General features: G+C 43.4%; 1 protein-coding gene across 3 annotated transcripts in view; it reads left to right on the top strand.

Annotated features, from left to right (window-relative positions):
* The window catches only part of DNMBP (dynamin binding protein), a 232,727-nt gene that overhangs the window by 189,499 nt on the left and 29,397 nt on the right, over positions 1 to 13,831 (top strand). For all 3 annotated transcript variants that reach the window (XM_082269362.1, XM_082269361.1, XM_082269363.1), the window contains 4 exons: positions 5,966 to 6,162; positions 7,671 to 7,770; positions 10,686 to 10,833; positions 12,548 to 12,565. In XM_082269362.1, coding sequence (XP_082125488.1) covers positions 5,966 to 6,162; positions 7,671 to 7,770; positions 10,686 to 10,833; positions 12,548 to 12,565 — 463 coding nt within the window. The remainder of the gene's footprint in view (positions 1 to 5,965; positions 6,163 to 7,670; positions 7,771 to 10,685; positions 10,834 to 12,547; positions 12,566 to 13,831) is intronic.

Genomic DNA, 13,831 nt, shown 5'->3' with positions numbered 1-13,831 from the left:
ATTGCAGAAGAGACAGCATATGTCTCTAATAAAAGTCTACCTGCTCACTCGCGGTTTCTTACAACAGAACCTCAGTTCCACTTTAAATTAAATACTTGTACCTGGCCAGCGATTGTAGTTAGATTATTGCAGCCAGGCATCTAGCATTTTCAGAAGTCGGTGGCAGCCCCTGTATTCTTCTGATGATAGACTGAACTGTATATTTAAGAATTACTTTGGAGGTATTACTAGAACTATGTTCAGTGGGGATATAGAGAGCAATAAATGACATTTGTTCAAGCCTTCCCGATTATTGTCATTGTGTCTCTGCAGTGTTGGCCATACATGCAAAACAAAACCAGAGAAATTCCCAGCTCAACTTACCAACTAGCCTGCAAACAACCAAATTATCCTGTCTCACAGTATGCGTTAAAAACATGGGTTTAGTCTACACACATTTGCAAATACATGCGTAAGTTGCAGAGCCCCATCAAGGCACCCCATTATTTTCTGTAGTCCTAATGCTAAATTTTGAGATCCTCCACATAGAAGATTGTGCATTATAATGGATAGCAACAACAAGAGAAGGGTGCACCAGCCTTGCTCATTACCACTAAAAAGGTTTATTAAAATCCAAAAAGGTAGAATACATTATACTCCCAAACGTAAGATCTATACATGCATGTAGGAAATAGGGACAGATCACCTCCAGGACACTTCTATACTGCTGGGTGGCGTGATGGCGTTTGCAATGACCAGGCTGTTGCGTTTCAAGGGTGAAGCCTCTTCACGAGTGGCAGTTTTGGCTCTGAAGAAGAGGGTTCTCCCTCAAAACGCGTCAGCCAGGTCATTGTGGACACCATCCAGCAGCATAGAAGTGTTGTGGAGGTGATTGGTTCCTATTTCCTACATGCGTGTATATATCCTACGTTTGTGAGTATAATGTATGCTACCTTTTTTGGATTTTAATAAACCTTTTTAGTGGTAATGCGCAAGGTCGGTGCGCCCTTCTCTTGTTGTTTTTCAGTGTAATTGGATACCCTTGGTCCTGAGGGGGCAGCAAGACCGCTAGTTTTGTGCAAAAAGACCATTCAGATCACTCACCTTCTTGCATACCACATGAGCACAGGAGAGATACTGTTTTTGGATTACAATGGATAGGCAGAGGCCAGGTGAGCCTGAAGAGAACCCCTGAAGAGTGTCCAGTCCATCCCCTCACCAATATTTCAACAGTACCAATAAATGGCCACTGCTCCCACCCAGGGCAGTCTTTAATATTGATCGGACCCTGGGCAAACATTTTCTTGGGCCTCTCAAATCAACTTAACTATTTGTGGGCAGTGCAAGCTCAGGGAGCCACAACAATTACTGGGCCAGGGGCAGCTGCCCCTTTTGCCTTGTGTTAAAGATGGCCCTGCCCCCACCTTTAACTGGTGAGGAGACACACTGGACACCTTTGCTGCCATAGAGCTATGTGCTGGGTGTCCAGTACCCCCCTGTGCCTTTAAGGAGGGGTGGGCTCCCTCCAGGCTCACCTGCCCCCTGCCTATCTATTATAATGCATGTGCTTCCACTATGGAGGCTCTCAAAATGTAGAGTTAGGACTGCAGATGATATTGGGGTGGTAGCTGTAGCTTATGCATGTATTTGCAATTGCGTGCAAACTAAACCCCTGTTTTTAACACATACTATTAGACAGAAAATGCTGGTTGGTAAGTTGAGTTGGGAATTTCTCTGGTTTTCTTTTGCATGCTTCGCCCTTCCATGTACTCCTTGCTGCAAAGGCCAGTTATAGGTGAGAGCAGGGACCATTTGTTTGTACTCTTGGCAATACATGGAATGATTTTATATGTGATCATATTGTCAGAAGATAAAAAAGATTGATGGATGCTCTATATACTTAATATTTACTTTTCCTACAATCTGATTTTTTTTTTTTGTCCAGACTGATCAGAATAAATTCAATGAAATTGATCGGTTTTGCTCGAAATTGATTGGTGACTCGGTGTGTGTCTTTTTGATAGTTCCTAGATTTGCTTAAATCATCTGATTCAGGATCATTCGATCAGATCAATACATATATGGCCACCATTAGACAGGTTTCCATGCCACTTTCTGTCCCAGTGACAACATTTTCATTATGACAGGAAGTAAGCGAAAACCTCACAAATGAGATCACAGACAGCAATCAATACCCAACAGAGGTTGTACCAGACTCAAATAAGGTTGTCTGGCAGAAAAATTCCCTTGGATAATCCAAAAAGATGGAAAAATCAAAAATATCGATCTTTATGCCGAACAGAGGTTGTACCTCTTCCCTTCTCTATCCATCATTAAAAACAAAGGTTTAGGCCGAGATGCACTTTAATGGCTAAGATCTCATCAGTGGCTTTCATGAGAATATATAATCTGCTGGGTGACGTTGTATGTTGCAGCATGTACAAAAAATTTATTCGGTTTTTGGTAGATTGAGATATGATGCCATATAATATTATTTATATTCCTTCCTTGAAGTCCAAAAGGCATCTGACTAACTTTGCCTCAGTACTGGAGCTTCCTGTGACAAAGACCAGTCACTGCTGCTCTCTCCCCCCTGTGCAGAAGACTGGTCATGTCTCCGCCCCCTCCTATAGTTTTCCACAGGTAGTTGGTATTGGGTAGGAGTCCCTTCCACAGCTCTGCTCTCTGCACAGACTATGGACAGCACAGTGATGATGTCACTGTTACTTTTAGATGATAATATCTGGGATGGCAAAGGTATCATCTGAGGCTATTAAGGAATACTGTATATTTTATTGAATGGTTTTTGTGCTAAAAAAAAAAAAAGTATTCTACAATTTTGTTTCTTCACATATACTCTAAAGCTGACTATACACTAACTGATTTTCGAACAAACCTTAATTTAAAAATGTTTTTTGTGCATTCAATGACTGGACTTGTCAATGTCATTGTTTGCTTTTAACATTTGATTTTGGAATAAATGTAATTTTCGGAACAAAACTGCATACACTTAGAAATTTCTTTTTATGAGAAAAATTTTCAATTCTGCTCCTTTGTATTTCTGTCACTGTGGTTGAAAACGAACGTCGATTTGATCACCAACAATAAAAAAAATAAATAAAACGCTGTTAAAACAAACAATTGTGAACAAAATTCTTCTAGTGTATGGAGATTTTCCCCTTATACTTCCATCTAGGAAAAATGGAGTAATGGAAGAAGAAGGCTAGGGTGGGCAGAAGGACTGTGGACATTTTATAGTGGTAAATTATATTTCCAATTGAGAGATAGTACTATTCCACACTGGGCACTGTTGGCCTCCTCAACATTCCTTACAAAGATATTAAACCTGTAGAAGTCTAGAAAGAAATGGGCAAAAAAATATCGATACTGAGAAAAAGGCAGCAGGTCCCAGGAGCTGATCTGTTTGAAACCATCAATGTGGACACACCCCTTTACACCAGCTCCTGCTTGACCACTATGTGTACCCATCCCTGAATCAACCGACAACTGTTGCATCTGTGGTTTCATGCAGACAATCTGGCCAAGTGCCATTGAGAGATTAGTCTATCAATGCTGGATATTTTTACTGATCACTAGCTCCTCCCATGAGGAACAATGGGTGTTTGGAAATATCTCCCAACTGCAAAGGACATATATTTAATACTTAATATAATTCTTAATAGAATGCTACCATCCTTCAGACTTTGGGGGTCTGTGCTGTGGTCAGTTGATGAAAATGCCCCAGTGTCAGTGATGGTGGTGGTGGGTGGAGGGGTTGTGGTGTACACACTGCCTCAGAATTGGTGGTCAGTGGGAGTAAAAAATTATACAACGCCTGTGATCAGTAGGATAAGGAATATTACCCCATCATTGGTATTATTGGGAGAAATGGTGCCACTCTATTAGTATCAGTGGGAGAAATGGTGTCTTATTGTTGATATCCATGAGAGGAATAGTGCCCCATCATTGGTATCAGTGGGAGGAATAGTGACCCATCATTGGTATCAGTGGAAAGAATAGTGACCCATCATTGGTATCAGTAAGAGCAATAGTGACCCATTATTGGTATCAGTAAGAGGAATAGTGCCCCATCATTGGTATCAGTGGGAGGAATTTTGCCATATTGGTGACAGTGTGGAGCATTGATTGTTGGTGTCAGTTAAACAAATGGCGCCTCATTGCTGGTGTCCATGGGGGGAAATTATGCCCCAAGGACTGGATAAATTCAAGCAAAGAGCCACTGTTGTACAGTATTGCTTAGGTTCTTGTGATCCAGCCATACCTCATGTGCTGTAAAGCTCCATGTTCTTTGCCTCTGTACTCTTTTGGACTATTTTTACTTCACGTTCATGCTAAAGACCACTCTGACCTCTCTCACTCCTGACGTTTCTTGAGTATGTCCTCTTATGTGCCTATTGGCTCAAAGCCATTCTCAACCTTTTTACCCCAGAGGAACCCTTGATATAATTTTCAGGTTTTGGTATCCCCTGCAAAAACCAGTTCATTGGGGTTAGTGGAAAAAATGCCCCTTACAGTTGTATTTTGATTGCCACCCCTACAGATGGCTAAAAAGTCTATGGTTTCATGCCACTGACTTCACTAGACATACGCCATCAGAGGTCAGCCAGACCTTGCTCAAGGAACCCCTAGCCACCTCTGGAGGAACCCTGGTTGAGAATGTAACCCCTAGCCACCTCCTAGAGAAATTTTGGTTGGAAATGGAACCCCTAACCACCTCTGGAGGAACCCTGGTTGGGGACTGAACCCCTAGCCACCTCTGGAGAAACCCTGGTTGGGGACTGAACCCCTAGCCACCTCTGGAGGAACCCTGGTTGGGGACTGAACCCCTAGCCACCTCTGGAGGAACCCTGGTTGGGAACAGAACCCTTAGCCACCTCTGGAGGAACCCTGTTAGAGAACGTAACCCCTAGCCACCTCTGGAAGAAATCTGGTTGGGAATGGAACACCTAGCCACCGCTGGAGGAAATCTGGTTGGGAATGAACACCTAGCCACCGCTGGAGGAAATCTGGTTGGGAATGAACACCTAGCCACCTCCTGGAGGAAATCTGGTTGGGAATGGAACACCTAGCCACCGCTGGAGGAAATCTGGTTGGGAATGGAACACCTAGCCACCGCTGGAGGAAATCTGGTTGGGAATGAACACCTAGCCACCTCTGGAGGAAATCTGGTTGGGAATGAACACCTAGCCACCTCTGGAGGAAATCTGGTTGGGAATGGAACACCTAGCCACCTCTGGAGAAACCCTGGTTGAGAGTTGCTGGATTAGACTCTCCTGAAGTAAATTAGATCTCAGCTGGTGTGTGGCACTTGGGATAAAGAAATTGTGTGTAAATGTCTTAAACGCATTTAAAGACAATTTAATGACTTTGAAGAAATATACCGGTGAATTAAAGGGCCATTTGTATGTATTTGCCTAGAATACAGTCAATACAATCATGTCTGTCATCTGACACAAACCTCAGTGTCAGACCAGTGTTACAGATGTCATTTATGGATTATCACTCAGATCATCTTTGTTTTAGCCGTGCAGTCTATGAATCTCCTTTAGAGCATCTGTAGTGCATTTGGCTAGTTTATCTATATGTTATTGTGATAAATATCCCCTATTAAGAGAGGGGGGATCAGGATGATGAGCAGGTGGTCTTCATGCAGATTATCCCCTAATTCTTCAGTGACTCGTTAGGAGATTATAGACAATGCTTCCTCAATTTATGCATCTAACTTGTAAAATTCAGCCTAGATTTGGGATTTTTAGGTCAATTACTGTAAAATGACATTGTCCATTTTGTGAAGTTTCAATGTACGGATCACCTGTTCACAAGGAGAAAGTAATCAATGTGATCTAATGGAGCGGGTCATAAATAAAGGATCTACAATCGTTTATGATTTCACATTTGAAGTATATTGTTGGTTTCCGGCCTGTTGATTTCACAATGCTAACGAGACAATAAATCTTCTTTACAGATATGACTCTGTTGTCCTCACAAGACGAGACCCTGGAGGAGACGCCATCTGCCGCGTCTGCCGCAGAGAACTCGGAGATGAGGATGCTGGAGAAGAGGTTAAAGGTCATTGAGGAGCTGTTACAGACAGAGCGGGACTATCTGCGAGACCTGGAGACCTGTGTGGAGCACATCATGATTCCCCTGCAGGCAACACAGGTGAGGTGGAAGACCACTGTTATCTTCTGATGGTGGGGAGACCTATCACAAACATGAATTCATTGCCACTTCAGTTTGTCATTCTACTAATGCTTAAAGCAAATCTCCAGGCAGATATAAACGGCACAAAATGAACGCAGCTCTGCATTCATGAATGCATCAATAAAGCTGAACTCCAGCCTTGAATTTTTCTTCCTCTCCTACGAACTGCATTCAATTCTCGGCAAACTTGCATCTCCAAAATGTAACCTTTTAAAGCTACAGCAGCAGGTGTCAATCACTGTATTTCTGTTCCTTAGCAGGAAGAACGCATCCTCGGCATCCATTTAGATGTTCATCCCTATCTACAGCTGGGTGCTATCGATTTGTAGCTGTGCAATCTGCTGATCAGTGGCTTTATTGTTCTGTGAGTGTAATTAAGAAACTGATCAGCATATTGCACAGAAAATATCTGCAGCACCCAGTGGCCAGCAGGGATTCATATCTTAATGGATACCAGGGATGTGTTCTTTCACTCAGTCGGTTCACACTATGGCGACACGACTTCGGGGGCGACTAGTAAAGTCGCCGTGCACCGCAACTTCGGCGCGACTTGCACGGACTTCACATAATGGAAGTCAATGCAAGTCACTCCAACTTCGGTCAAAAGTAGTGCAGGAACTATTTTCTAAGTCGGGGCGACTTGAGTCGCTCCTATTAGAACGGTTCCCATAGAACTGAATGGACCGCGACTTGTCAGGTGGCCAAGTCGCCTGACAGTCGTGGTAGTGTGAACCGGGACTTAATGCTTGAAGCAGTGTGCTGTTACACTTACAGGAGCCTACTGGCCGCTCCCACCATGATTGATCTTGCTATTTAGCAAAAACCATCAGGAAAACCCAGTGATTTTGTCACTGAGTCTTAAAAAAAAAAAAAAAAAAAAAAAAAGTAATTTCTTCAAAGCTAAATTATTTGATTTAAAGGTTTTAATTGCATGTTGATCAGGCGGTGGCGGCACAAGAAATTATACACGTACATTACACTTCAGCCCTTAATGTAAGGTGTAAGTCCCTGAATTTGATTTGATGTTAGCCTCTTGCAGTCCCGGTACAGCATAACTCAGAGTGGGAGAAAAAAGGGCACAACCGGGTCATCTACTGCCAAAAAGCTTGCTGATAGGTGGAGAAAGCAGAGTAACAGAGATGGGCTCATTACTGTGCTGCTTCTCCTTTCACTGTCTAGTCACAAGTTGGGGGTGGATCTGTGACAGCCCGGTCTCAGAGAAAGTGGGTTGAATGATACTGATGTCTTCTAACTTGAAAGATGGACAGCTAGTGGTGGAAAGAAGTATTGTGGGGGGCAGCTTTAGATTGAAGGTGCGTATGGGCTATCATTCTTTTTTTTTTCTTGATTGGAGCTCTGGATTAAAATCTTTGTTATGGTTTAAATGATACTATAACTGGCTAGTTCTCTTACCCATATAGTTACCAATAGACCTGTTTACAAGGAACATTTTTGTTATTTGACAGATGACGAATGTGGATTTTGATGTATTATTTGGAAATATCCACTCAGTAATTGACGTTACCAAGAACCTATTAGGAGCTCTGGAGAACTGTGACTCTGTGGGTGAGTACTCCTCTTTTATTGTTCTCTAGCCGTTTGTAGTGTCTGGACTGCAGCAGCAATCAGTCTGCAAAAATGTAAAACACTTTTTCAAAAGTTTTTCTGATTTTTAAAGCAAAGTTATGGTGTACTATCAATGAGCACATATATTTAGTTCTGTTTTTTTTTTTTTTTTTTCTAAACAGCCGTGGTAGTAAAAAAAAAAAAAAAAACACCTGTAAAGCAGTTGCCTAATGTGCTAGGATGCATCGCATTATTCTAGCACATTATGAAATACGCATCTTGGAGCGAAGCCCTCCAGCGCTGTGCTGTCACTGCTAAGAGGGCAGACATGTCCCCCCGACTTTCTTCCGGGTTCACGTGCTCAGGGCTATGTGATTGGCCTAAACTGCAATGACGTCACTCGCGTGTATGGGTGTGGGAGCCCTCGGTTCCGGCACAAAGCTCTGAAGGTCAGACGAGGTACGCTGGACCTTCAGAGTGCATGCACCGGTGAGGTAGCTGGCTGCGTTCAGGGTGATTATCTCCTAAACGGTGTATGTTTAGGAGATTTTCATTTTACCTACAGGTAAGCCTTAATATGGGCTCACCTGTAAGTATTGAATTGGGAAACTTTGAAATTCCCATAAGAATTTATTGCTGGATGTGTACCTTTTTGGTGAGATTTCCCCTCTTTTCCTGGCAAGGCCAAACACAAAGTAAATTACACATTTTTCGCACAAGGGGTTTGAACTAGGGTCGCACCAATACCAGTATCAGTGCTGATACCGAGTATTTTCACGAGTACTTGTTATAGTGGTTTCATCCTGGGTTCACACTGGAGCAGCGGGGGAACCACTTGCAATTCGGACTGGAATCGCACTTTAATCCTGTTCAAATCGCATGTGATTCTTTGTAGTGCAATTTGAGCCCATTCGTTGTTTGGGCTCAAATCACACCGCAAAGGTAAATCGGTTCTTTGTATCGGCAAAGTACTTGACCGAAAGTACCGGTACTCCTACTGGCCAGTAAAAAAAAAACTGTATTGGTGCAATCTTAGTTAAAGCGGAGTTCCACCCAAAAGTGGAACTTCCGCTCTTTTGTTTCCTCCCCCCTCCGGTGCCACATTTGCCACCTTTCAGGGGGGAGGGGGGAACGGGTACCTGTTTTTGACAGGTACCCTTCTCCACTTCCGGGATACAGCGCCGTCCCTCGAAGTTCGGCCCCCTCCTCCCTCCTCCGCCGCCGAGCCAATAGGAATGCGCAGCGTGATTCGCACATGCTCATTAGGGACCCGCCCATGAAACTGCAAGGCTTCACTGCCGGGTTCCCTTACCGGCAATGGCGGCGGCGGCACCCGACACACGATGGAATCATCGGCTGCGGTGCCGACATCGCTGGACTCCAGGACTGGTAAGTGTCCTAATATTAAAAGTCAGCAGCTACAGTATGTGTAGCTGCTGACTTTTAATATTTGGAGGGGGAGGCGGAACTCTGCTTTAAAACCTATGCCCGGGTTTCTATAGCTGTCCTTGTCTTCCTGTCCTGGTGACAACTGCTGCCCCTGTTTTTTGTATTGGTGTCTCAGGGACAGGAAGTAAAGTATTATAGACTGAAATACATACCTGGCAGAAATTTTTATTTTCCACTCTATCCAAAACCTAAATATCAAAAATTTGGAGTGGAGTTAATCATTTTTAGATAATTTACCCTTATCTGTTCCTGCTCTACAGACTCCCTAGAGTCTCCCAAAGCCTTGTTTGCACAGTTTCTAGGGCCGGTGATGGGTCTTAGGCTGGCCATACACGAAAAAAATTAGCTCAATTCTCCCATCAACACAGACAGTGTTGACAGGGTAATCTCTAATGCTGGCCCATTGTCTTCTCCCAGTGGGGGAGGGCAGGGGAAGCCATCCCCGTCCGGAGAAGACAGTGATTATCGCTAGTGGCTTTAGCAGCCACTTGGGATAGTCACAAGAGGATCCGGCAAGCTTGTTGTACCCAAGTTGATCGATCAACTTGGTACATTTAGCCTGCCCATTAATGGTTTGAATCTCAGCCAGTTCCTGCTGAACCGGCCAAGATTTGAACTATGTATGGCCAGACTAATACCCCGTACACACTTTCCGATAATCGTACGATAATCGTACGACTAATATTTCGTAAATTGTTGCATGTTACTAAAATTGAAGCCAACTCTGTGTACAAACCATCACATTTTCTTCGTACGATTCACTGACCAAGTGTATTTTTCGTAGCTACGTATTGGAAGTGATGTCATATACGTCTGACCCCTGCGTCGTGCAACATCATTTTACTGTTTCCGATCATGCGTGGTGTTTGTCGATCGACTTTTAGCATACGCATACTGTACTGACGAAACGATTATTGTTCGATAAGATGTCGTACGACAGAAGTTTTCCTGTTTGCCCCTTCGGATTTTGTTGGACCAACTGTGGTGATCGGCTGTCGAAAGCTGTGTACTAACGATCAGATTATCGTGAGATCAGGTCAAAAGCGAGTTTTGTCGTACGATTATCGGAACGTGTGTACGGGGCATAAGGCTGGATACACACTATACAACTTTTGTTGTTAGACTTCCTTTAGATTTACCTTCAACTATGTAGTGCAAGGGCCTGCCGGACTGCATACAAATTGAAAGTGTTTTGGTTTGACCTCATATTATATGGTTTTGGTAAATCTAAAGACAATTGTATAGTGTGTATGGCCCATAAGGCTGATTGAATATCTTACCAGTAAGTTTCAGTTTGTGATTAGGAAACCAAAGTAACGTGGTTCCAGATCAGACATAGGAAGAACATAAAAACTCCACTTGAGAGTGGGAGTTGAATCCAGGACACCAGTAGTGCAAGGTGATGGGGTCAACCACTAAGCCACCACCACAATGCTCCTTTAACAAATGTTGTCCCTTTTCTTCAGGTTTGATATTCCTGGAGCAGCGGGTAGAGCTGGAGTCTGTATATAAGGAGTATTGCCAGAATCATGAAGAGACCATTGCACTGCTGGAAGCCTATGAAAAGGACGAAAAGTTCCAGAGACACCTCCGGGAGTGTATGGAGACTGTGAAGTAAGATATCCCACACCCACTAGAGGTCTTCTGCTACCACTAATGGCTTGGCGCTTATTCTGCTTACTTAAATTGGCTTCCTTGTCAGAACACAGATTGGTATTCCTCCTCTCAGAACTTCATGTTACACTTATATTATTTAATTGTTATGGTTCTTAAAGTGTAAGTCAGGGCAGGTTGATTTAAAAAATGTATGCAGTACATCTCTGCCTTACATGTACATTTCCCCATGTGTTATCCCTTTAAAGACCTGCAAGTACAGAAGAATACCTGTTCATGTGCCACAAATGTGGTCACCCACTGGCCTGTTTTCTTGTGGGCTGACAACACACAGTTTTTTTGTGGACTGGGTGGTATCAGCCCTGCCCTGTTTTTTTTTTTATACCAAATTACTTGGACCCACTCCTCCATCTTCACATTAAAGTGGAACTTTTCCCATAAGAAAATAATGTTCTTTAGCAAGGAACATACATTCTACACTACTAAGTATGCTACCAAAATTAGTGTGCGCTGTAAATTGCCTCCAGCATTGCTCCAGTTCCTTCTTGCTGGGGGGCTGCCATTTTGCTGAAGCCCAGAGCCTCTGAGCAGCAGTAAATCTTTAGGCTGTCACTGGAACATCCTCTAGAAGCTCTGATTTAAAAGAACAACTTAGCATGTGCAGAGCAGGTTGAGACAGTGTATTACTGGATTTTAAATCATATAGGCACTTATTTTTAATGTTTTACATAGCTATACCTGCAAAAGGGGCCAGCCTGAAGTCTTCTAGCAGGACTTAATTTTCTGACTAAAGTTCCACTTTAAAGTGGTAGTTCAGGCAGTATTTTTATTTTTACCTGAACCTGTAGGTTAAATGACTAATCTCCTAAATGTGCACGGTTTAGGGAGATATTCCAGTGAGCAGCAGCTGCTGACGTCACCAGCGCATGCGCTCTGAAGGAACAGCATACCCATGCCATTCCTTCAGAGCCCTGTGCTATGGCCTTGACTCCCGCGAACATGCGTGAAAGGGATGTCATGGTGGCTTGGCCAATCAAGTGGCCACAGCCCACAAACCCAAACGGGAACACAGAGTGAAGATTGAAGACTCTGCAAGGGTAATACCAGCCACTCACACCGCCAGAGCTGCAAACCTGGAAGGAAGATCGGGGAAAATTTCAGCTCTCTGTGGTCGCAGCGCACCGCTGGAGAGCTTAGTTCTAAGGTAAGTCTTTCATAATTTGCTAGTATGCAGTGCATACTAGCACATTATGCCTTTACCTTGCAGGGTTTTTTTTTTTTTTAAGCCTTTAACTAACGCTTTAAGGCTACTGGTTCAGTAGTCCCAAGATAAGGACTGGGGAGGGCTAACAACTCCACTTAAAACAACACAGGAAGGGTGTACTTTACACAGGACAGCTCAGACTTTCTGCTAAGATCAACAGGATATTTAACTTAATAAACCAATATATAAAGATGCTTTACGTGGTTTATTTATGAAACCACAAGTGATCAAATAGGAGAAGTTCATTATTTGGGTTTACATACATGTTAACTTAGATGCTCTGAGCAGTCCCTATTAATCTGTAGCATGGCACATCCTTTTCCTGATTGTTTTTTCTTTCCTTTACGCTGAATTGTTTTCTGCTGAACGGCTTCTGTTTTACTGGGTTGTAATTGTTTTATTTTTTGTTTTTTTTTTCCTGTCTTTTCCTTGTGCTTCTGAATGACAAAGGACTCTATACCAAGAATGGTGAGTACAGGGCATTGTCTGTTCATTTGGCCTTTCTAGAATAGATGTTGAATTCGTAGTACTTATTGTATTGTACTTGTTTGGTTGGGGAAAGTTGTTTGTTAAAGTCTAAAATAAACACACGTAGTCTCAGACCCCGTTCACACTAAGGCGACGCGACCTTGTACTACTTCGGGGGCGACTTGTGCATTGCCATGCACCACGACTTCGGAGCAACTTGCATGGACTTCACATAATGGAAGTCTATGCAAGTCGCTCTGAGGTCGCCCCGAAGTAGTACAGGACCCTTTTTCTAAGTTGGAGCAATTTGTGTTGCTCCTATTAGAACGGGTCCTGTAGCGGTCAATGGACCGCGAGGGAGCGCGACTTGTCAGGCTAACAAGTCGCGCTAGTGTGGACCGAGTCTCAAGGGTGGCCAAAATTGTTGAGAAACAAATCCTACATACTGTATTAAAGATTAATATTACAATATTGGAAACTCAGCACTTCCTGGCCACAAGGTGAATTCTGCAGGGTTGTTATCTATAGGCTTCCCACTTCTTGTCCAATGCATGTTCGATTCCTATGAAACAATCTAATAAAACTTTGTGCAGCCCCTGACACCCTCCGGGTTGGCTTTATTCCTGATGCTTACATTCTGAAATACATTTATGATCCAGCAGAAAGGAGTTAGGTCCATAAAGACGTGGATGAGTGAGTTTGGGGTGGAGGAACTTGACTGGTCTTCTCAGAGTCCTGATCTCAACCTGATAGAACACCTTTGGGATGATTTAGAGCGCAGACTGCGAGCCAGGCCTTCTTGTTCACATCAGTGCCTGACCTCACAAATGCGCTTCTAGAAGAATGGTCCAACATTCCCATGGACACACTCCTAAACATTGTGTACAGCCTTCCCAGAAGAGTTGCATCTGAAATAGATGCAAAGGAAGGGGCAACTCAATATTGAACCCTACGGACTAAGACTGGAATGCCAGTGAAGTTCATGTGGGTGTAAAGGCAGGCGTCCCAATACTTTTGGTAATATAGTGTAGATTGAGCCATGTCCTACAATAGGCTGCTTCTACCTTGGGCATCAGAGAGCTCTCGGCAGACCTTGGGACTGTGCCTAGTTGGATACTATGGGCATAAGGCCACTGTCTTATTATCTGGTTTTGTTCAGATGGATCAGGAGTCCAATGCCTGTGGCTATAATAGGATTTAGGCAGATATCCCCTGGTCAGCTGGAAATCCATCCTCTGGATGGTTATATCACAGTAAGGGTCACAC

This window comes from Pelophylax lessonae (genome assembly GCF_965119305.1).
Source record: "Pelophylax lessonae genome assembly, chromosome: 9".
NCBI lineage: Eukaryota > Metazoa > Chordata > Amphibia > Anura > Ranidae > Pelophylax > Pelophylax lessonae.
Note: the sequence above shows the minus strand (reverse complement) of the source record. Positions and strands in the feature narration are given on the sequence as shown.